General features: G+C 31.4%; 5 protein-coding genes across 12 annotated transcripts in view; 3 read left to right on the top strand and 2 right to left on the bottom strand.

Moving 5' to 3' along the window:
* LOC116844749 (mitochondrial coenzyme A transporter SLC25A42) overlaps positions 1-7,804 on the top strand; it is a 17,023-nt gene extending 9,219 nt beyond the window's left edge. For 2 of the 6 annotated variants that reach the window (XM_032816723.1, XM_032816724.1), the window contains exons 2-6: positions 1,934-2,174; positions 5,539-5,867; positions 5,985-6,250; positions 6,502-6,676; positions 6,853-7,804. In XM_032816723.1, coding sequence (XP_032672614.1) covers positions 2,034-2,174; positions 5,539-5,867; positions 5,985-6,250; positions 6,502-6,676; positions 6,853-6,994 — 1,053 coding nt within the window. In that variant the 5' untranslated portion in view covers positions 1,934-2,033 and the 3' untranslated portion in view covers positions 6,995-7,804. Of the gene's footprint in view, positions 1-1,933; positions 2,175-4,187; positions 4,253-5,161; positions 5,266-5,538; positions 5,868-5,984; positions 6,251-6,501; positions 6,677-6,852 lie in introns of those variants that run through there. The other 4 variants (XM_032816725.1, XM_032816726.1, XM_032816727.1 and 1 more) reach the window with 4 other exon arrangements.
* A 1,718-nt stretch (positions 7,805-9,522) lies between these two features.
* On the bottom strand, positions 9,523-13,317 carry LOC116844747 (mitotic checkpoint protein BUB3). The gene is made up of 5 exons (XM_032816719.1): positions 13,089-13,317; positions 12,645-12,840; positions 12,500-12,569; positions 12,042-12,352; positions 9,523-11,714 (listed from the first exon to the last, which is right to left on the bottom strand). Exons 2-5 carry the CDS (start codon positions 12,837-12,839, stop codon positions 11,310-11,312), a joined length of 981 nt encoding a protein of 326 aa, XP_032672610.1. The 5' UTR covers position 12,840; positions 13,089-13,317; the 3' UTR covers positions 9,523-11,309.
* Positions 13,318-13,484: 167 nt separating this feature from the next.
* Positions 13,485-16,572, top strand: LOC116844746 (E3 ubiquitin-protein ligase RMND5A). 2 transcript variants are annotated; one of them, XM_032816717.1, is made up of 7 exons: positions 13,485-13,697; positions 14,278-14,561; positions 14,674-14,811; positions 14,891-15,189; positions 15,275-15,377; positions 15,647-15,801; positions 15,862-16,572. In XM_032816717.1, the coding sequence occupies exons 1-7, from the start codon at positions 13,562-13,564 to the stop codon at positions 15,941-15,943; spliced, it is 1,197 nt and encodes a 398-aa protein (XP_032672608.1). In that variant the 5' UTR covers positions 13,485-13,561; the 3' UTR covers positions 15,944-16,572. The 2 variants fall into 2 exon arrangements, with proteins under 2 accessions (XP_032672608.1, XP_032672609.1); XM_032816718.1 differs by having other exon boundaries at positions 13,486-13,697; positions 15,880-16,572.
* A 142-nt stretch (positions 16,573-16,714) lies between these two features.
* LOC116844748 lies at positions 16,715-19,034 on the top strand. Of its 2 annotated transcripts, XM_032816720.1 has the most exons (4): positions 16,715-17,063; positions 17,270-17,650; positions 17,741-17,879; positions 18,901-19,034. In XM_032816720.1, exons 2-4 carry the CDS (start codon positions 17,276-17,278, stop codon positions 18,936-18,938), a joined length of 552 nt encoding a protein of 183 aa, XP_032672611.1. In that variant the 5' UTR covers positions 16,715-17,063; positions 17,270-17,275; the 3' UTR covers positions 18,939-19,034. The 2 variants fall into 2 exon arrangements, with proteins under 2 accessions (XP_032672611.1, XP_032672612.1); XM_032816721.1 differs by lacking the exon at positions 16,715-17,063 and having other exon boundaries at positions 17,180-17,650.
* A 545-nt stretch (positions 19,035-19,579) lies between these two features.
* LOC116844770 lies at positions 19,580-22,004 on the bottom strand. The gene is made up of 3 exons (XM_032816781.1): positions 21,694-22,004; positions 20,457-20,671; positions 19,580-20,028 (listed from the first exon to the last, which is right to left on the bottom strand). Exons 1-3 carry the CDS (start codon positions 22,002-22,004, stop codon positions 19,580-19,582), a joined length of 975 nt encoding a protein of 324 aa, XP_032672672.1.
* Between the last annotated feature and the right edge of the window lie 516 nt (positions 22,005-22,520).

The following is a 22,520-nucleotide window of genomic DNA, read 5'->3' as shown; positions in this document are numbered from 1 at the left end:
ACGTATTATTATCAGCTATTTCATATATATATATATATATATATATATATATTAACGTTAGATAATCTTTTCGTTATTTTAATTAAATGTCTGTGCAAATATCAACTATCCATGATGTTTTGTACTACATAATCCAAATTTATATATTTCGGGATATGCCATTACACAGGATTATACCATTATATTCTTAAAATATAAAGTTGCATTATTTCTTATCATATCTTATGTTTGAGAAAATTGTTACCAAAAATTACCATATTAAATAATGATTGTTATTAATATTTTAATAAGAAAAGAATATTGTTTTATAAGAAAAGTGTTGTTAGTAAATAATTATAAGCAATGAAACATGCAATAATATATTTTTATGTATTGCATTTTTTAATGCGTCATTTTTAAAAACATCTTAAAATCAATAATTTGAAAATAAACAAGTTTTGTGAAATATCCCACTTTACCCTGCGTAGGAGACAATGAGGTTAACTCACGCTTTCAGTAAAACAATAATTTCGTCCTTTTCTATTCTTTCTTTCTATTCTTAACTTTTCTTTCTACTCTTAAATTTCCTTTTCTTTCTAAACTATTCTTTCACAGTATTTTTTAACTATTTTTTCACAGTGAAGTTTTTTTTTTCTTGTAGTGGATAGTTAAAAAAATATTTTGATATAAAACCAAATTGATTGATTTATTTTTAATATGTTTGAAACCTGTTTAAATCTTAGAATTATGCTTCGAGTTTTTTATAAAGTTGGATATCGTACAATCTGTTATGATCTGTTAACATATCTGTTATGTTTGCTAACTCATAATTGCAACTTTTACGTATTTTTAATTATTTTTTTATAATTTAGAATAAACTAATTTAAAGTTAATATTATTTTAAAACTATGATGTTAGTTGCTTATATTTATATCAACAGTTATATATCAACAGTTCGATCAACAAATTTATGTAAATCATTAAAAGTTGTTCTAACTTTAAATGTGATCCATAATTAGGACTATTATCTTACACTTTATTCATCTGTTGCTCACACAAAGAAAAATATAATTCTACTGCTAAGAAAAGCGATTACTCAATTTCCTTTCCTCTTCTTTTAAGTAATGATTCACTTCAACAAAAAATATTTTCTTGGTAATAATGTTAAAGATTATACTCATCACAAATTTGGAAAAAGCTCGTTATTATATATTAAAAAAAATATTTATTCTTTTTACAAAAATATTCTAAAACTATCGAAGAAAAAGATAGTTCGACTATATATGGTAAGCAAGCCGAATTTTTGTTTTAATTTAATATTCTTAATTGAAATGTTAAACTTACTAAGATGAAGAACATATTTTGAACAATTTTGATATTAATGATGAGCTTATGATGCATTCGCGGATATAACTTTATGAAATGAAACCTGAGACAAGTAACGTTTATTTGAATGCAGTATGTATTTCTTTATGTGTGCATTTGTCGATATAATACATTATTTTCCCTCCGTCTGTGTTTACGTTTTATTAAATGCTAAACTGTTTTATTAAATGCTAAACTGTTGTGTTAAATTGTTTTTTATATTTGTTTCGCGTTTATTAAATTGAATATTAAGTAGTTTATTAGATTAAATAATTTATTTTTTTTCCATTCAATTTTATCTTTTTTAAGAATGTGTAGAAGTTACATAACATCAAAAGTAAATAAATAATAAGTATATAAATAATGTAATAATCAATAAATCAGAAGTTATGTAACAGAGTTCTTTTTTTTTTAATAATGAATAATTGTAGGAGGTAAACATGAATTCTCTTCATTCTTGAACGTTTCTGTAGAAATCTCGGTGTAACAGTTTTCAAGATGCAAATAAATATGATAAGATAAGAGTATTAGATAAGAGAAGAAAAATAGGAAAACGAAGAAAACTTGACATGACATAAAATATTTGCAGTAATACGTCGTTACAACAGTCCGTGCGCATACGTTGACCATACCGGACGCGAGACGACCTGCATGAGAACTCATTTTAAACGAAGCTAAGTGCTCCATAGATGAGCGGGCATGCTGCAGCCCGTCCCGTCGAAGGTAGTCAAGCTGTCCTCGAGCGCCTTCAGGTGCTACCGATCGCCGGGAAACACACATCGTCCGCCACATCGGCTGTGCCAATGGATAGGCAAAATGCAGCTGGCATGGTAAGATAACATGTTTAACGAGTTAGTGCGACTTTTCTAGTCCTGGTTTCTCTTAATCCTCATCAGTTTACCTCTAGCATACATCCTCTCAAAAATATTTCAAAGAATCTGGGATGTTGGATAATTCACATTGTGCATGTTGCTACTGCACTTGTCCTATTTTAATGGCACAACTTATAAATACCTTAAAAGACAGAAAAAAAATAAAGATTGTGTAGTTTCAAGAGGAGAGAAGATAGCGATATTTGCTAGTATGTGGGCGAAACTCTCTAGATGGTTATCTAGATGGAGAAATCTAGATATCTCTATCTCTATCTCTATATCTAATATCTTTATCTAGATGATAAAAACATTTTATCTTTATTCCAGAAAAATCTTAAAAATGATAGATATATTTCATCTTTATCTTAGAAAAAATATGCCATTTTATCTAAAAAAAAGATTTAAGATATTTTTTATACAATATCCAACAAAAGAGTTTGAACAGTACTGTTTATCTCTCTCTTTATCTTTTTTATTATTTCTGCGCAACTTTTTTATATACTTGTGTAAAATCTAAAAAGTATCTGAAAAACATCTAAATATATAGTACTAAATACATAAATCTAAATACATAGTACTAAATACATAATTCTAAATACATAATTATCTTATATTTTAACTAGTTTCGCTTTAAAAGCGAAACCATTTACACCTCATCTAAGATGGATATATGTATATTTACATATTTTCATCTCTATAGTAGATAATTTTAAAATCATCTAAGCACAATACTATATAGAAAATTATAATATTTATTTGACTTTGGAATAACTTTGAAAAGGTCAACTTTAATTTTTTTAACACAAGTCAATTTCACTGGCCATTTTGCGTGTAAAAAATATTGAGGTAAAATTATTAAAAAATGAATGCTTCCTGAAATATTTTTCATTTTATTCTAATTTTCTTTCTAAGATATTCAGTATAAGTAAGATTTCAGTACAAGATATTGTACTTTTAATACAAGATATAAAATATTTTATACTTTATTCATTTTTCGATAATTTTATCTAAATACTTTCGTACGCAGATTGACAAAAGAAATCGATTGGTAATATTAATCTTTGCACACTGATGCAACGAATCTACAAAAATGTATCTGCAAAATGTAACTAAAAAAAATGTTCAAGGTTTTCCTGTTTTTTCTTAACATTCGATTTCACCCGCCATTACATCACATACAAAGGTATTGTAAAATAAGGCTATTAAAAAGTGAATATACTTTACGAAATATTTTATATTTTGTTCTGAAAAATATCAGCATGAAATGAATAATATCTCGAAAAATATTCACTTTTCGATGGTTATATTTCAATATTTTTATATGCAGGATGTGATCAGAGAAATTGATTTGTGTTAGATAAACTATATGATTCCATTAAGAAAATTAAAGTTGATTTAAATATTAACGAATTAAATATATATATTATCATTCTCTTTTCTCTTTAAAATTGTATAACTTTTATTTGATATTTCTTTTATAATATCTTGTTTTTTTAGTATGTTTGATAATATATTTGAAGCATAATAAATAATTTTTAGAGAAAGAAATAAGAACTCACAAACGAAGATATTAATCAAAAAATAGAAAAAAGGGCAATTCGAGTTCAAGCACAGGACTAATAGTGCTATGTACCATATGGGTAAAATCTTCCTTGTGTTAGGAAATCGTGTAATATTTATTGAACATGAATAATCAATATAAATAATCAGACGTTTCGGCTCAATTATGAACCCTATCATGAATCATGCCAAAGTTTTACAGGAGGAACGTTTTTACTTGAAACGCCTGATTTCAGAAATGATTTTCATCAAATTTCAAAAGTATGGTCTTAACTCACAAAAGAACACTGAATATTTGGGCAGCAGCTACTGCGGCTTGTTATGAAAATAAACTTTGTTTTGGTTTCCTTCTCTTCCACGAGTCGTTGCCGCAATGTTAATGCTCGGTTATATAAATCTGTAATTATTTGTATTTCTTAGACGTGGCGATGTTATCGTTGACAGGATCGTTTTACTTTTAGCTGAGCTCAACAAAGGTATTTTATATTGTCTGTTTTAATTATTTATTATATTTTAATTTTACTTACTTTTATTTTATTTTATGATTTTTTATAGTTATGACGGCTACTTCTTAATATTAATTTGACTACTTAATATTATTTCGGTAACGGTCTTGTCAGCTTTAATATTGCGATTAACATTCATGTCATTTTAATCAGGTCTTTAATTAATTGTAATGAGTTCGTATTGTAAGTTCCTTGAGTTTTTATTATCACTGAAGAGGGTTCATAATTGAGCCGAAATGTCTGATTATTTATATTGATTATTCATGTTCAATAAATATTACACGATTTCCTAACACAAGGAAGATTTTACCCATATGGTACATAGCATATTAGTCCTGTGCTTAAACTCGAATTGCTCTTTTTCCATAATAAATACAATTAAAATTCGATACCCTATATATGTTAGATTTTATTAAAAATTTCACAAGGAATCGTTTTTCTTTATCTGGAACCAAATAAATAAATTTTAGTACCAATCAATAAAGAATATTTCAATAAGTACTGAGAGTGAAGATTACATCTGCGAACTCATTAGGGTTTCAGAAATTTCAGATTTTATCTATTGCCCCACATTATATCTTCATCAGTATCTTTGCTTCGTTACTGTGAAGGTCTTTACGGGACCATGGCATTATTCTAGAAGTACCAAAATGATAATTAAAATTTTGACTTGGACCATTTGTCACATCGGTAGAGTATTATTTTGATTTTGAGTACCTCTGCACTGGTCATTTCGCAGGTTATATTCGGATTTCCGAATTCTGATGTGCACACTGCGATCAGTGCTTCAATCATTGCTTTCTAGACAAATTGTACGCGAATTGCCATAATTTTGCAATAAATTGCAATAAATTTTAATTATCATTTTGGTATTTCTAGAATGGTCCCGTAAAAGTCTTCAAAGTGATCAAGCAAAGCATTGGACATGACATGGAACAATGGACGAAATCCGAAATTTCTGGAACTCTAATGAATTCACAGATGTAATCTTCACTCTTAGCACTTATTGAAATGTTCTTTATCGATTGATATTCATTTATTAATTTATTTTGTAATTCATTTATTTGGCTATTTTTATTAATTAATTTAGTAATTCATTTATTTGGCTCCGGACAAAGGAAAACGGCTCCTTATCAGCATAACAGCGTAAAGAGTTACATTATTATATTATATTATATTATAATTATGTCCTGTTATCCAATATGAATTTTATTCTGATCGTAACTATAAGAAATATTCGCATTTACATATTGCAGGACGAACAGAAAAAACACAAACAGATGGACAGTATTTCAAACGCTCAAAGAGTTTGGACCAGTTTATTGTCCGGCGCGATAGCGGGCGCGTTGGCGAAAACTACGATAGCGCCCTTAGATCGTACGAAAATCAATTTTCAAATTTCGAAGCAGCCTTACTCAGCCAGGGCTGCAGTACAATTTTTAGTGAAAGCTATGCGCACCGAGGGCCTTCTCAGTCTGTGGCGTGGAAACAGCGCTACCATGATCAGAATCGTGCCATATTCCGCGGTACAATTCACGGCGCACGAACAGTGGAAGAGAATTCTGAGGGTGAACGGCTCGGAAAGGTATTTGGCTAAAATGAAATAAACATACGTGGAACAAACATTCAGCCTTTCCTGTCAAGATCGCCGCTCTGCATTCAGATTCAGCACTAAGTACTGATGCTTGGTAAATGTTTGCAGGAAAAAGCCGTGGGCGAGTTTCCTGGCCGGCTCTTTGGCAGGCGTAACTTCGCAGACTATGACTTATCCATTAGATATGATGAGGGCTAGGATGGCGGTGACGGTAAAGGCTGAGTACAAGACGTTGCGACAGGTGTTCTGGCGTATCTATAGAGACGAGGGTATCCTGGCGTATTACCGCGGCTTCAACGCCACAATCCTTGGCGCCATCCCGTACGCTGGTTGCAGCTTCTTCACGTACGACTTCCTGAAAAACCTAATGGCTGGTGAGTCGCGCGGTTCATTCACGAGTTGTACGACTTGATGCCAGGTGTTTGCATATGCAAAGCAAAGCAGTAAACACGTATAAAGTAGAGTGCACTCTCGTGAGTGCACAGCGGGAGCCTATTTCCCCGTTATTGGGACTTGGGTACTTACTCTTTAATAGCGACGCGCTTGTCGAGACAACAAGCCCGACAACGGCGACGTGTTTCGAAGCGTGCGTGCTTCATGATGATGGCTACGTGTCGATGAACAGTGTACACCGTGCCTATTCCGGGATTCTCGACCTCACTCATCTGCGGCGGCATCGCTGGAGTGGTTGGTCAGACAAGCAGCTACCCACTGGACATCGTGAGGCGGAGAATGCAGACATCGGCGATCAAGGGGCAGCATTATCACACAATCAAATCAACCATCGTGAAAATTTACACGTGAGTATCCAAACCATTAATCACACGAATTAAGGATCGGGAGTGTATGAATTTTATAATAGATACCGTGAAGTTATATTTTATTTTTTGTAGCAGATACAATTGCTTACCTGTAGGTAGTAAGATACGAAATTATTAAATCTTGTTAAATCACTCTTTTATCTTGCATTTTACAGGGAAGAAGGAATAATGGCATTTTACAAAAGCTTAAGCATGAATTGGGTCAAAGGTCCCATCGCAGTTGGAGTCAGCTTTGCCACGCATGACGCGATACGACACAAACTTAGGGTATTTATTTGTGAAGATAAGAACACGTAAAATTAACGGAATTAAATCTAGCGTTCAGTAGAACAGCAAAGATAACGCATCCATCATTTGATATAGATGACACTTTCTACCGATGGATAAATATGCCAACATCAACTTCCTTAAAACTGTTCAACGAAAAAGAAAAGAAACTTTGAAAGCACAAAATATTGTTAACAATAAAGCATTATTATAGTAGATATATCATAAAAAAAGAAATACGGCGAGATAATAATAGTATTTTGTTATTTTAAGAGGGCATTTCGAGAGGCAGAAAGTCATTAGTACAAATTGTTAAATATTCTGTATATATTGTTATTTCAAAGGTTATAAAGATCGTTGAAGCTAGAATGATGTAAAATAATATATATATATATAATATGTGCATGCGTGAGAAATAATAACAGGTACTCTCAACACTGTGATGTTAAAAGCAGGTACAGTTGAAGGGAGATTATTTCCAACTTAAGAAATACAAAGAAATCATCTTGCGAGCTCTATATATAATAAAAGCAAACAAACTGGTATACTTTATACTTCCCGAAAGTACGTATACTCGAAGCACTTGTAAAACTCATTTTACTTTAAAAATGACAATACTCTAGAGAATTTTCGAGGACACAATGATGACACATAATATAACAGGCCGTATAATACAAGAATATTATATTCTCAGAATATAAACTACGTTCTCAAAAAACAATGTTATTACTCGACTAATCTTCCGTTTTATGATTTATTCAGCGTTATGTCTGTACAGAGTGTAGACCTAGAGTCTCCTCCGCAATTTTTTTTTTTTTTGGAAACGTAGAACGAATTGAGATGAACATAAAAGTCCTGTACTGTTTAGCGATATTCACAATGACAGTCGAGATATTAATTAAAGAAGATTAGTGAACAATCACGCGCGATATGATTAGTGGCGATGTGTGCTTATACATTAGGTCAAATGGAACAAAAAACCCTTATCATTTTGCAAATAAAAGCCCTTTATCATTTTGCAAATATAGATTTTTTAAAAAATTGTTACATGATTCTACATAATAATACACAAATCTTTTTTAATTGATATATAAAAATCTATATGATCATTTGTAAAATGGTAGAGGACTTCTTTTTTATTCAGTTTGACCTAGGTTATTTGACCTAATGTATGAGTATACAAAGCAGACGGCGTCACTACAGCTCATCTACTATATCGCACGTAATCATTCATTAATCGTTTTTAATTAATATGTTATCAAGATGTTTTGTGAATATCATAAAAAGATATGGAACTTTTATGTTCACCTCAATTCGTTCTACGTTCTTACAAAAATCGCGGAGAAAAGTCTAGGATATCCTGTAATAAATTAACAATTCTTATCTCACAATTAAAAAACTTGAATAAGTCATTGAATAGTCGATAGCGACAATAAAACGCAAAGCTAGAAACATTGTAAAAAATTTATAAAATTACGATGTAAAATTGTAAAGGGAACAGGGCTAATCAGGCTAGTCATTTCTTGTGATAATTGCAAAAAGAATTTTATTTGCGTTGTTACGAAATCGTTTTATAATTAACTGAAGGAAAAATTGTAAATTCCGGGAGAATCGAGTTTTTAAGAACGCAATTATATCTAAGTATATCTTGTTCAATGAAATACTTTTTAATATACATTGTACATACTTATAAATACTCTACCATTTTTGCTAGGAATCGAAAATACGAAGTTAATGTAATAAAAACTATAGGACAAAAATATAATTACATTTCGTATCGATAAAAAGAAAATAATTCTTTTGTTGGATACGGGACTCTTTTAATTTTTCTACTTTTTGTAGCATTTTATGTTTGAACAGATTTGTCCAGAGACTGCTACCTCTTTAATATGTGTATATACATATATACATACAAAAATACACACACACACACACACACACACATATATACATATTCGTTTTTTAGTCATTGATTTGGATATTTCTGGAAATAATGTCAATTACCACGCATATATTATAAAAATGGCTATTTATTTTTCTAAATTTTGTAGTTTGTTTGCAATCATTGTATTGGTTACTGTGTAAAGCCATTTAGCAAATATATAAATTTTATACAGTAGTGTAGTTTTTTATTTTATCCTATTTTTCTAATCTGCGCGTTTTATCTAAATATAATTAATTTAAATTAAATTTTAACTTAAATTTTCTTTTCCAAAAATTCACATAATTAAGTTAGAATATTATATATGTTTGATTGTAATATAATTTATATTTATATTAATATGAAAAACAGATATATTTGTAATCTCTTTAATGTTATCAAGTATATAAATTATTCTAATGAATTTTGTAGCACAAGAGGCTGTGAATTAATATGTCTAAATAAAGAAGCCATTCACGTTTACTAAGGATAACATTTGTAACAAACTGATGAACACTTAGACATATGATAAAATACTTAAAACTGCTTGCACATGTGAAAGTATCAATACTGAATGTGAAACTAAATGTGGAAAGGGAAATACTTACGTCATAATAAAGTCAATAAAGACACGAAATTTAGGTAAAAAGTAGTTTATTGAAAATTTATTAGCCTAGTAATCATCTATTATTTATCGTGCGACGCATATAAATTAATTCAGTCAGAGTATTTACAATTAACGTTACTCACAGAATATGTTCGTCCTTAAGATAGAGCAAATTATTTTTTTATCAATTTGATATTTATAATAGCGCAAATTTATAATCATATTCTGTTATATATGTGTGTTCCTTTTAGCTGTATTATATTATACTGCTCAAAAGAATTTGGCGTAAAATTATAGATTAAAATAGGTAAAATTTGAATGAGCATTACTCCGTGGAAAATCATCGTACGAACAGTTTTCTTCTGTTTCTGTTGTTTTCTTTTTGTTTTGTTTCGAGAATAAAGTGTCTACTTAAGAAACTGTTGTTAGATTTTTCTTTTATAACATTTTTATCTCACTATCACCCCAAAAATATGAACGTGATTTTTCTAGTAAAAATAGTGTATTTCAGTGGGATCCATAAAATGTAGGGCAAACTTTCTGGTGAATTTCATTTACGAGATTATAAAAATTGATTTTCCTCTTCAGTTAAAAGAAAGGAAATTATACGCATACAATTTTTTCGCATACGATTTTGCAAAGATATGTCACATTCCAAAATTATTCGTACATTTCCATCACCATTGACATTACCTGCGGATAGGTTGTCGGTCGGATTTTGCATATTGTATGTAATGTATTAGTAAATTTATATGTAAATTTATACATAGGTATTAAATATATAAAATTGAGTTTTGAAATTTAATATCGGATATTTAATAAATTTAAGAAGGCCATTAGCCAACAAGAATTTAAAAAGGGTAGAGAAGTGTTAATCCAAATCAGCAATGAAATTCTCGGATAGCTATCATGTAACTTTTTCCTAAAAATGAAAACGTGAAAAGTAAAAAGTTCCACGCGAACTCGACGACTGTAGTAAACATATAACTTCTTAAACAATGGAAATGCGAAAATTTTCACTGCAACTTTTCACGAGTTCACGCTGGGAGAAAAGATGCATGATTGATACCCTGAAGAGAAAATAAGGATTTGTATCAACATGCATGAACGGCTAGAAGACTTGATTTCGCATCAAGAGAAACACACACTTATGCAAACCTACGCACATATACATATATACACATTTACACAAAATCTATTACATATACGATGTGCAAAATCCGATCGGCAACCTCCTCGCGATTCACATCGAGTGATGTCAATACTGGCGATAGATCGTGAAAATACACAGATTATCTTAGATTGTGGTATATCTCTGCGAAAGAAAATCGTACGCATAATTTTTTTTTTTTATTAAAAGAAAAGACAATCTTTACAATCCTGTAAATAAATTTTACGAAAAAAATGTTATCAGTTCTATAGATTTCTATTAAAATACGCGATTTTTACTATAAAAATTACGTTCTTACTTTTCAATAGCGGAATCAAGATTCAAATTCACTTCTTATTTACCCTTGAAACTTTACTACTTACTCTTGAAAAAAGATGTTTACTCGGAAGAAAGTTGCTCGTACAATGACTTTTCACGGAGTAATGTTCATTTAAATTTTAAACATTTCTGGCTATATAATTTTTTATACCATATTTTTTTGAATAATTCATATTCACTTAATAAGTATATAATCATGCATTAAAGGATAAAATTATAAAGGTAAAGATTAAAAGAAAAATATTGCAAATACAGCTAAAAAGAGCAGACCTAATATATGCTTTGTTCCTGATTCTTTGCACAATATCTTATGCAATAGTCAACAGTGTTACTTAGGCTTGGTTTCCTGATCGTTAACATATCTTATATAAATTTCTCTTTCATCGTTTCCGCCTGGCGGAATCTCAGCTTCATTCAAGTACGACACGCCTATCGCGAGTACGGAACCGTCGTGGCTGAAACTGAGTGCAGCCACGCCGGCATTATATCGATGGAATTGGCACAGGCGTTTCTTGTTGAAACCATCCCAAATGTTCACGTAGCCGTCCGAACCACCGGTGGCGAATGTATTATATGCAGAATGAAAACTGATAGCGTTTACCGGATAGATATGCTCTACGTTGTTCTCCTTGATTCTATGACACTTGAACGCATATTTTTTCTTTTGGGCCTCCGGCATTGTATCGAGATACTCAACGGCAACTCGGCCTTCTATGCTACTCAACACATAACCCTAGAACATAATAAAAATAAGAGAATAAAATACAAAAATGTATATATATTATAGATACTATATAAACAGTTTGATATCAATGAAAAATATTAAAAGTCCTATTATGTAATTGTAACTTTGCAGAATTATTTTTATCTTTGTTCTTTTCCAAAAATCTTTTTTGTGTATTAATTACAATAAGAACACACAAAATATATACTACTGATAAAACAGTATTGAAAAGTGACTACAATTAAAAGTACATAGAATCTAGTTAGATTTCTCATCATATTATCGAGTATTATCGAGTTGAGCGAATTACATGGAACATTTGAAGAACAAACATACCTGCTCATTGGGAAAGCCTTTAATGCAACGTGTCTGATATTTCAGACTACTTTCTCGTCTCTGAAACATGCCTGCCATATTTCTCAAGTCCCAAATACAGACTTTTCGTTTTGCAGTTCCCACTACAAACTTGTCACCACAAACAGAGAGAGCAAGAATCACATCTGGTTGCAAATAACTACCCACGCAAGTAGGTGATCGTGGATCCCACAGTTTTACTGCAGCGTCCCAACCACCAGTTAATATAGCATTCACCGCTGCACAAAACTCAATTTTTCTGATTGCCTTGTCATGTGTGCCCATTACCGTTTCTATAAACAGATTTTTTCTATAAACAGATGTTTTAATATATACAATTTACTTTAATGATAAATGTAAAACATATGAACTATGTAAAACATGTAAAATATATAAAACATGTAAACAGAGAAATTCAAAACAAGGAAAAATAACAGTACCAGTAGTGCTATTTATATCAAACATCTTCAAAGTACTTCCTAAACCACCACTATATGCATGAACAGCATCCTATAACAGATAATTGTATGTTGTAGAAAGAATTGTATAAGAAGCTATCTTTTTTATTCTACAACCTTCATTTACCTGAAATGCAACATCTAATACTGGCAAATCATGATTATATTTCAATCGCATTGTATTTGCGTGAATGTCATATAACCTCACTGTACTGTCCCATGATGATACTAATAAGAACTGTGTGGAGTTTGGTCCAAATTCTACTGCAGAAATGGCATCTGTCGGTGGTGATTTTATTTTAAATTCAGTCCTAGACTCCATTCTGCAAAGAAAAATAAAAGTATAATACAAATATAAAATAAAAATAAGTCATTACAAATTATATTGAGATTCAACCAATAGTATATTCAAACATTTTTTCTTTTGTAAATAACATGACATTAACTATAGCAGAAATAAGAGCAAACAATTATTAACAAATGCTAAATAAACCTATAGTATACCTATGCTTTTTGTAAACACAATATAACCTATAAACATGTGCTTAACCGATTTATTTCATATACTTACTTAATACAAAGTTATGTTAAGAGAAGAAGTTACAATTTCTGTATATTCCTGTGTTGAATGTATATATTTTTCAATACAATTGAAAGAATATATGTCAGTCTTTTATAAATTTATATATATTACGTGGATATGTATATATATACATACAAATCGCACACACGGCGATCGTGGGAAGGGAATTAAATTCCACAGATGTGGGTAAAACAAATTTTAACGGTACTTCCTACCCCAATAAAATTTCTTTTGTCGTGATTGGTCAAGTATCATGATCTTTAATATCCTATCTCAAGCAACTTCAATCTTCAATGCACAGTCTGGAATTGGCTTGATGTTTGTCAACGCGCAGCCAAAAAGAACAGACCCAAAGCCTGCGCACTGCGCCGATCGTACTTTGTACTACTACGCGTTTCCGTATCAGCTGTAAGTTTATGCTTTTCTCTACACGTAAACGTCAATCACCATAAGCAATAATAATGGATGCGTGTAATAATGTCGAGCGCGAAGTGGATAAAGTTTTATCGAAATTCACTACTATTAACGAACATGCAGAAACAATGTTGTCCGATCTGATAAATCACATTGAATCCCTTGAGAGAGATTTAGAGACAGGTGAGATACGTTAGCAAGGTATTTAAATCTTTGCTAACATCTTTGTCTTTATGTTAGTAAGAATAAGAGTCAGAAATCGTTTGGTAGTCAGATCTTACAGTTCAAGAAGTTTACATCCTCTGATCGTCAATGGGTTAAATTTATTATTCGGTAGATTAATCTTAGTTTGTTAATATACATGTCTGTAACGTGTTATTTTAAAAATTCCTAACCTCTAAACATAGTTAATATATATCATTTAGGCAATTATTTTGAACTTTTTTTTATCGATAAGTGTCTCTATATGTGACTCAAAAGCCTTCTCTAATTATCTTATGAGTTATATTTAGAGATACCTTTATCAGTGAAAAAAAGTTAGAATAAGCTTATTATTTATTTTTGTCATGGTTATTGTTTAATATTTTTATACATTAACCTCTTATATATTAATACATAATACATTTGATACAATTCTTTATCTATTAAGTAGCATGATTTATAGTTAATACAAAATGAATCAGATTAACATCAAATTAATTAAATCAATTAAATTATTTATGATTTATTTTGACAAATAACTTATAAATATCATTTATTATAGTACCACTTGAACATAATGTAACACCTGAGCAAGTGCAAGTACTGAAGCAAGCAATGACAAAAATACGTGATACTGTAATAAAATTGGCAACAGATCACCGTGACTTGCACGGTACAGTCTCCAGAGTAGGTAAGGCAATAGACAGAAATTTCATCGCCGATTTTGCTAGTACCAGCAGAGAAGATGTATTCTGTGGGTCAGAGAAATCTCATCTCCTAAATCAAGTAATTTGCCAACACTTTTATCGCCAAGGGATGCTGGATATTGCTGATGAATTAGCAGCAGTAAGTCTCTTTTATCAATCTGTATAATATATGCAATATGTGCTATCTAATGCAAGATTATATTATGTCAGCTTAATTGGATACAGTATTGTATCAGCAATGTATGTTTTAGGAAGCTGGAATCAAGACCGATGAGGGCAGAAAGGAACCATTCACAGAATTAAATTTCATACTAGATTGTTTAAAACAGAGAAATCTTGAACCAGCATTAGAATGGGCTAAGAAACATAGAGAAGCACTGTTGGCGCAAGTAATTTATAACCTGCTCACACAAATATGCAGTTTATTTTGCATTGGCATGATGTCGTCAATTTTGCATTTTGTTCTAGAATTCTTCTCTTGAATTCAAACTGCACCGATTACATTTTATAAGACTAGTTCAACAAGGTCTCTGTAAGCAAACAGAGGCCATATTATACGCTCGTCAAAATCTCACACAATTCGTTGGACGTCACGAAAAGGACGTGCAATCTTTAATGGGTACTTTACTCTATTTACCACATGGTATTCAGTCATCTCCCTACAGCCACTTATTGGATCCAACTCTGTGGCTCGAGATACATGATGTTTTTACCAAGGAAGCTTGCATGTTATTAGGCTTAAGTGTTGACAGTCCACTCTCTGTTTGGTATGTTTTTTGTCCTTAAATTAATCGTAAGAATTAACTGTGGTTAAAACAAAGTATTTCAACAAAGTATTTTGTTCAATTGCAGTATTAATGCAGGATGCACCGCATTACCTGCGTTATTAAATATCAAACAAGTTATGCAACAAAGACAAGTGACTGGCATTTGGAGTGGCAAAGACGAATTACCCGTAAGTTATGGTACATTATACACGTATAAAAATAAGAGAAAAAAATATCAGTCAATGGTGACTGGGCTGTAAATCAAATTCTCTTTCGCTTTTTCTGTAGAACACAGCTATCAAAGTCCTATGCAGTCTTCATTTCTTTTACTCGCCTATCTAATAGTGATATGCTGTTTACATATATTAGATATTTCAGTGTGTACATGCAGATATATGTAAATATATGTGTATTAACTTACACAGTTTTAAACTTCATACTGTTTTTTTCTATACAGATTGAAATAGACTTGGGTAAGCAAGGTCGTTATCACTCTGTTTTCGCCTGTCCTATTCTCAGGCAACAGAGTACAGAGAGTAATCCACCAATGAAACTAGTTTGCGGGCACGTTATATCACGTGACGCATTAAATAAGCTCACCAGCGCGAATAAGTAAGTTCTTCATATGTGGCGAGATTAGAGTTTATTAGCAGTGAAGTCACTTTTTAAAAGAAATCAATTTGTTTCAAGGTTAAAATGTCCCTATTGCCCCGTGGAGCAGAATCCTGAAGACGCGAGACTTATTTATTTTTAGGCTGTGATATATTATATACATGTAAAAAGCTAGTTTTACAGTTTCTTTGTAATGGATTATATATTAAAGGAAAAACTATACATAACGCAAGACGCAATAACCGAGAAATCGTAAAACTCCATACTCTACATCCATCGTCAATAACTATATTGTTCTGATGGAGTTCTGTTTGTTACAATATTGAAATTGTTTCCATTTTTTCTACAAAACGCAGATGTAAGACCGTTAATTTGTATTAGCTTCACAGTCTTTTTAAGAAAATCAGTTCTCTATATTATATATATATATATCTATGTATGTATGTATGTATATATATATATATATATATATATATGTATATATATATGTATTTACATATATATATATTTGAACAAAGAAAAAAAATTAAGGAACTGTGATAGCTTTAATATTTGTGAGGTAGACTTAATTGTGCAATTGTATCGTAGATAGAAAATTCATATTATCCTAGACTAAGAAAGACTTCAGCTTTCTATGCGATTGACAAGTTGAAAGCCATAAATGTATGTGTGAGACGCCTAACAAATTTGTTATGAGATTTTCTTCATATAAATGTTCATTTTTTGTTTCAATTGTACCGGCTTGATTAAATGAAGATTATTTTATAGAAATATACTTTTACGTTTATTTGATGTTTCCCCTATCATAATTTATAATAAATTTTATAGTTTCCAATGCTTTTGTAATCATGTATATAAATATATAAAATATACCATCTTTAACATATCCTTTATATGATATTTCTGAAAAATTCAAACGCAGAATTATTAAGTATATCAGATATAGAATTTTTCTGAAACATTTTTTCATGTATCTCCACCAGCAAAAACATGTAAAAACAATATACGTGCGTCTTATTTTTAGCTGCTCTACCAGCATGTCCAAAACTCATCAAAGCCGGTGAGGAATATTTTGAGAAACACTCATATATTTCCTTCTACGTTAAAGTTAAAAAGCTAGCTTTGAATTAACCGCGCGTGACTGCTACAACATATTATGAAATTGATTAAACGGTAACGACAGTAACCATATTGTTTATTCAACATCGAGATAAAATTCACTCGATGTACAGGATTTTGTGATAGCGTGAAGGATTCTACTGGTAAGTTGGTATTCATATTTAAGTCGGTTTAATAACTATTAATGAAACCAAGGAAATTATTCATAATTACATGAAGTATAATTTATTTTTTTTATTTTTTTATTAAAGAGAGAACACAAAGGAAGGTGCAATATCGATAATTATTGAATAAACTCTTCTGTAATTTTAATAGACGAAGAAAATCTAAGTTATTAACTTTCTTGCAGTCTTCAATGTCAACGCGATGCCAACTGGTCGACGATGGAAAAAATGAACTTATTCATGATGAGAAGATAGATTTCACTGAAACATTGGCTGAAATGGTCGACAAGTTATATATTAATGAGAATACAAATTGTGACGTCGCTAATAAATTAGTGCAAAAAGCTACAATTCGACAAGAAATTACGAAATCCAAACACAATTTCAAAAAGCCGGCTATCCCTTCATACGACATCGACGGGATGTCCTCTCAAGATCTGCAAGTTTCTCTATGTAGAATTAAAGAAACTCCACAGCAACCATTTTCATTTCTGGCGAATATCTGCGAGATATTCAGCGACGAAAATCAATTAGTGGCGAGGGCGGCGAAGCCTTCAGAAATTGACGTAAGCTATTAGAATTGACGTAATCGCCGTCAAAATTTATAGAATATATCCCTAAATGAAAAATTTCGTCATAATTTTGCGCCTGTTAAGATACAACTGGCTGCTGTGGCAAAGCGCATTGAATCCAGCAGAGCCTTATTAGAGGAGGCCAGATCTCGCGTCAATAAAATACATCTTCGTGTCAAACGAGACACCGCGATACAGCAACAATCAATGTCAGATTGCACACGTGAGTACCTTATCAAAGATATTGTGATTCAAATGATTCTGAATACTGAATAATGCAGTTTCATAGTTTGCACTGTGCCAGGTAGACAAATGCTGAACATAGTATACAAACATTAAATGTATATTTGTAATGCTATTGCAACAGTACAACGTGCTTAAAATGTGCTTGTTAAAAAAAAAATATCCCTTCATTATGTCATAATTTTAATCAATTTTATTTTCTTTTTATTACTATAATAATTCCGGATTAATTGCGTTTTCTGTCCAGTAGAATGAGCAGTAATTTTCATGGCAATAGAATATTGCTGTGATATTGTCGCAATTTTCATGGCATTCCCTCAATGACTTCCCTCATAGCACAAGATCTTCTCTCATCCCACAAGATCTTGAAGGGATATCTTGGGGACTTGTGTGAACATCTAGAAGTCCTCGGAATATTTTTGGGATATTCTGAGGACTTATGCGGACATTTAGCAATCCTATGGATGTCTTTTACACATCTTTTAAATCTTGTGCTATGTAGGTTCTTTCTTTCTTTTATATTTCCGGATATATACTGAATTTTTGCTGATGTATGAGGACATATCTTTGCATACACATGCTAGTTATTAAGCAGATAATATGCTGAAATATGTCTATCTAGAATTTTTCTATCTGACTGCATATAGAATTGTAAATGCTTTAAAAATTTTTTTTAGTTTCTGATATAATATTTGCTGCCTTTTTAAGCATTAACATTTATGCTTTCACTCTGTAAAATCATTTGCAATTATATGCAAATAAAAAAAACAGTATAATCAATAAAATTGCATCATGCTAGTATCCAGCATCCCCTTAAAACTGTTATGTCTTCGCCGTGGCTATCTTAACTAATGACGTTATCAAGAAAATGTATGCTCAAAATTCTTGTGGAATACGTTAAAATAAAAGATATGTCCATAAAATTAAGGTGATCAGACGTCCCGGTTAATACATAATCCATTAAGTTTGCTTGCATAATCTCGATCTTTTTATTATTTCAGAGAATGCTGGGAAACTCGAGCTGGAGAAACAACCTTGAGTCGTATCGATTTTGTAAATGCGAAGATAAAACGAAAAATTTAAATCAATGATTCTAAAAAATAATGTAATAGCTTTCTTCTTTGTTATATGTTTCACGACAATTTCACAATAAATTTTATTACACAAATAAAAAATTTATTAACGATTAGGCTTAATATAAATCTATTTACTTGCGTCACACTTACACATCGGACAAGTATAATTGTTTTTTCTTTTATTCCCGAGTAAAAATAATAAAGTCCAAGCTCGAGAGTGCTTGGTATTTGCTTCTCTTGCGCACGTATAAGATATGTTTGCCGTCGGTTATAGATTCACAGAGAATTGGGCTTAATCAAGTTTAATTGCTACGAGAACGAGATCTAAGCTGTCTCGGTCGGGCATATTATCCGCGACTGTAGCTTATCCAACTACAGAGAAAAAGAATATCTATTTGATTTATATGAAGGATCGTAATATCGAGTTGACACAAATAAAAATAATAACTGATGATGAATTGTTTTGAATTTGATAATATAATATATTACATAATAATTTGATAATAATATATAATAATTTGGTAAAATAATTAATAAATAATCTGATAATAATATACTCATAATAATATGCATAAAATTGCAATAGCATCAGTAGGGAAAGCCCCTACGTCGTGTCTTCTCGTTTCAATCGAGCTGACAAAATTTCTGGGGTCATATTGACTTCGTCGTCCACTTTACCAAGCCTAAGACACCAGTTATTCTTATCGAAATTCGTCTCTGCAATTTTCGAGTGCTCGGTGTCGGCTTGCTCGATGTATTTGCGGCTGGAATCACCGCGATCGTTCTCGTTCAGCGACCACTGCGACGCGATCTCCTTAAAAGATTGCAAGTAGTTCATGTTCTCGCGTATTCTTTCCAGTTCCTCGTTGCAAAGGCGCTCGACTTCTAACAGCTTCTGCTGGTAAGTATCGACAAACGTGTGTTTGTATGAGTTAAAACGTTGTTCGGGCCGCTCCGTGGAATACAGGTCGTAATACTTGGCCAAGTTCTTCTCGTATTCGATTATCATCTGTTCTCTGGTACTCTTCTCGGATATGATGTCCACAGTTTTGCCTGCGTATTTGCCACAGAATGAATCAACATTCAGACTTATACACACAGAAAAACATACTGCTAAGCGATCAGTTTACTTTCTTTCTCTTAAATAATGATCATCTTCAACAAAAAATATCTTCTTGATAATAATTTAAAAATATATTCATTACGAATTGGAGAGAAAAGCTCTTTATCATGTAGTCAATAGAAGAATTTATTCTCTTCACAAATTATTTATTGAAATGCTAAACTTATCAGGATTCAGAATATATTTGAAATAAACTTGATATTTATGATAAACTTATATGATAAATTTGCAGATATATATACTCGTGAAATACTTGAAACAAATAACTTACTTGAATGCAATATATATTTTTCTGTATCATTTGATTTCTCTATTGACATGAATTATGTATTAATACAACAATAAATAAAATCTTTACTCAGATCATTCAAGAGTGGCGACTCGATGGCATAAGCCGCGGTTGCAGCTCGTGCGGCAGCGGTTGCTTCTTCGAACGCGAGAGCGTCGCTTTGTTCACGTAAAAACTGAAATTCTTCCTTCTCATCTCGCAAAATGGCCTCTTCCCGATTCAATTCCTCCTGAAGACTCGTTATCTCCAAGCGGAGTCTTTGAATACGCTCAGGAAGGACAGATCTGCCGGACAGTAAATTTTTTATAAATACAGATATAAACTAAACAAAACTGTGTAGTAAGGCTTTCAAGTATTCAATCAACAGTGATTATGTTTGGCCAACAAGAGCCATATTGGTGGCGAATAATAATTTCTAAGGAGAATAATAACGTCAATCATAAATAAAAGACTCAATTTCTCTTTTAATTGATTTTTTATAAATATTCTTTATAAATTGATTCTTTTATCTATAATTTATTGTTAATTAAAAGAGCTTCAATTCAGTTAATAACGTCGACAATGTATCACATGCACCAAAATATTTTTTTAATCTTACACGTACGAGGGAGGCTTAGTCATCTTTCATCAATCTTATATTCCGTTAATATTACATCTAAATTTCCCAAATATATTTAACTATGTCTCAAATAAATTTAAATATTATTCAGATGCAAACTTTAGAATTTATTTCTGAAGTATCTTTTAAGTGACTCGACACACAGAAAAATATTATTCTACTGCTAAAAAAAACAGTTTACTCGATTTATTTTCCTTTTTTGAGTAATAGTTATTTTCTGAGAATATTTTTTTGGTAATAGTTTTAAAATATAATCATCATAACTTTGAAAAAAGCTAACTGTCATATACTCAAAAGAAGAATTAATATATTAAAAATTAATTTATTTTCTCTTTACAAGAATATTATAAGACTAAAAAATCGATTCTACTTTATGTAGCCAACAAATCGCGCGCGCACGAATTTTTCTTTTGATATTCTTGATTGAAATGCTACACTTACTTGGATTCAGAATGTACTTTGAATAAATTTCATAGGGCTTATGATGAAGAAACTTAACAAATTTGCATATATATCTGTAAGTTTGTCATAGGTTTCTTCATAAGCCCTATATATACTGCACCCAAGTAAATATTATTTGTTTCAAGTATTTCACAGATTTATCCCCTGTGAAATATTTACTTGGATACAGTATTTATTTTTCTGTGTGCATGCTTTTAAAGATACAAGAATATTATTATGCTATACGCCAAATTTTTTTTGCAATCGATGGACGATTCTGCATCCGTCACGAGTCGAAGTTGATTCGCCGGTTGCTCAATATCTGTTGACAATTGCTCGGACGTGTTCTCCCCTTCGTCATCTGACGTCTCGGTGCAAGTAATGGATACGTCTTCAAGATCGATCGCGTTTTGCGTGCTGTCTTTGTGACACATATCACATTTCTCCGCGTAACATTTGATAATTTCGCAGTTCGGGGACATCAAATTTTGCAGCACGTCGTCGCTCAACGTAACAGGTGTCATTTCTGACGAAGAAGAGACAGGCTCGTTGTTCATCACTGCTGTTGCTCTCGTTTCAAGAATGCGATCGAATATGTACGCAAACAGGAGGACTTCGCCGATAGATGGAATTCGTTTTATTATTCGTCTCGTCTCGATAGATTAATCTCGGAAATAAATCTCGCGTTCCTGTTTTGTTTTTGAGAATTAGAGTACTCGCTTGTCAATACGACCGCAATGGCGATAACTTGGATTTGGTTTGATGAATCGTCATTATTATTATCACGAATCTCCTCAATTTTTGAGAATCGCAACTTCTTCGCATTCCTGAAAAATTGGATTTACATGAAATTCAGAAAGTGAAATGTACGGGGAGAGGCCTATTTTATTCAGAAAGAAATTTTGAATTCAAACTGGTCTTATTTTATAATTTTTGGCAGATTGGTTACAAATACGCAAGTTTCAAAGTGAACGACGTGCCGTTCCCGAAAAAATGATCCGTTTAAAATTGCACTGCACTTATTTTCATAAAATAAAAATGTTTTTAATTTGTAATACATTTTATTTCATAAC

Source organism: Odontomachus brunneus, unplaced genomic scaffold (assembly GCF_010583005.1).
Source record: "Odontomachus brunneus isolate Ranch 3 - 2012 unplaced genomic scaffold, Obru_v1 Obru_scaffold_046, whole genome shotgun sequence".
Classification (NCBI taxonomy): Eukaryota; Metazoa; Arthropoda; class Insecta; order Hymenoptera; family Formicidae; genus Odontomachus; species Odontomachus brunneus.
Note: the sequence above shows the minus strand (reverse complement) of the source record. Positions and strands in the feature narration are given on the sequence as shown.

What these genes read in the sequence shown, in the direction of transcription:
- LOC116844746 (XM_032816717.1), top strand. Translation starts at nt 13,562, where the DNA reads ATGGATGCGTGTAATAATGTCGAGCGCGAAGTGGATAAAGTTTTATCG. An exon ending in GAGAAGCACTGTTGGCGCAA is followed by an intron (nt 14,812 to 14,890) that starts GTAATTTATAAC and finishes ATTTTGTTCTAG; the next exon opens with AATTCTTCTCTTGAATTCAA. An exon ending in AAGCTCACCAGCGCGAATAA is followed by an intron (nt 15,802 to 15,861) that starts GTAAGTTCTTCA and finishes ACTTTTTAAAAG; the next exon opens with AAATCAATTTGTTTCAAGGT.
- LOC116844770 (XM_032816781.1), bottom strand. Translation starts at nt 22,004, where the DNA reads ATGAACAACGAGCCTGTCTCTTCTTCGTCAGAAATGACACCTGTTACG. An exon ending in GATTGCAAAAAAAATTTGGC is followed by an intron (nt 20,672 to 21,693) that starts GTATAGCATAAT and finishes ACTGTCCGGCAG; the next exon opens with ATCTGTCCTTCCTGAGCGTA. An exon ending in GCCACTCTTGAATGATCTGA is followed by an intron (nt 20,029 to 20,456) that starts GTAAAGATTTTA and finishes GCAAATACGCAG; the next exon opens with GCAAAACTGTGGACATCATA.
- LOC116844748 (XM_032816720.1), top strand. Translation starts at nt 17,276, where the DNA reads ATGTCAACGCGATGCCAACTGGTCGACGATGGAAAAAATGAACTTATT. An exon ending in CGAAGCCTTCAGAAATTGAC is followed by an intron (nt 17,651 to 17,740) that starts GTAAGCTATTAG and finishes GCGCCTGTTAAG; the next exon opens with ATACAACTGGCTGCTGTGGC. An exon ending in ATCAATGTCAGATTGCACAC is followed by an intron (nt 17,880 to 18,900) that starts GTGAGTACCTTA and finishes TTATTATTTCAG; the next exon opens with AGAATGCTGGGAAACTCGAG.
- LOC116844747 (XM_032816719.1), bottom strand. Translation starts at nt 12,839, where the DNA reads ATGGAGTCTAGGACTGAATTTAAAATAAAATCACCACCGACAGATGCC. An exon ending in TATTAGATGTTGCATTTCAG is followed by an intron (nt 12,570 to 12,644) that starts GTAAATGAAGGT and finishes TATCTGTTATAG; the next exon opens with GATGCTGTTCATGCATATAG. An exon ending in AAGGCTTTCCCAATGAGCAG is followed by an intron (nt 11,715 to 12,041) that starts GTATGTTTGTTC and finishes ATTATGTTCTAG; the next exon opens with GGTTATGTGTTGAGTAGCAT.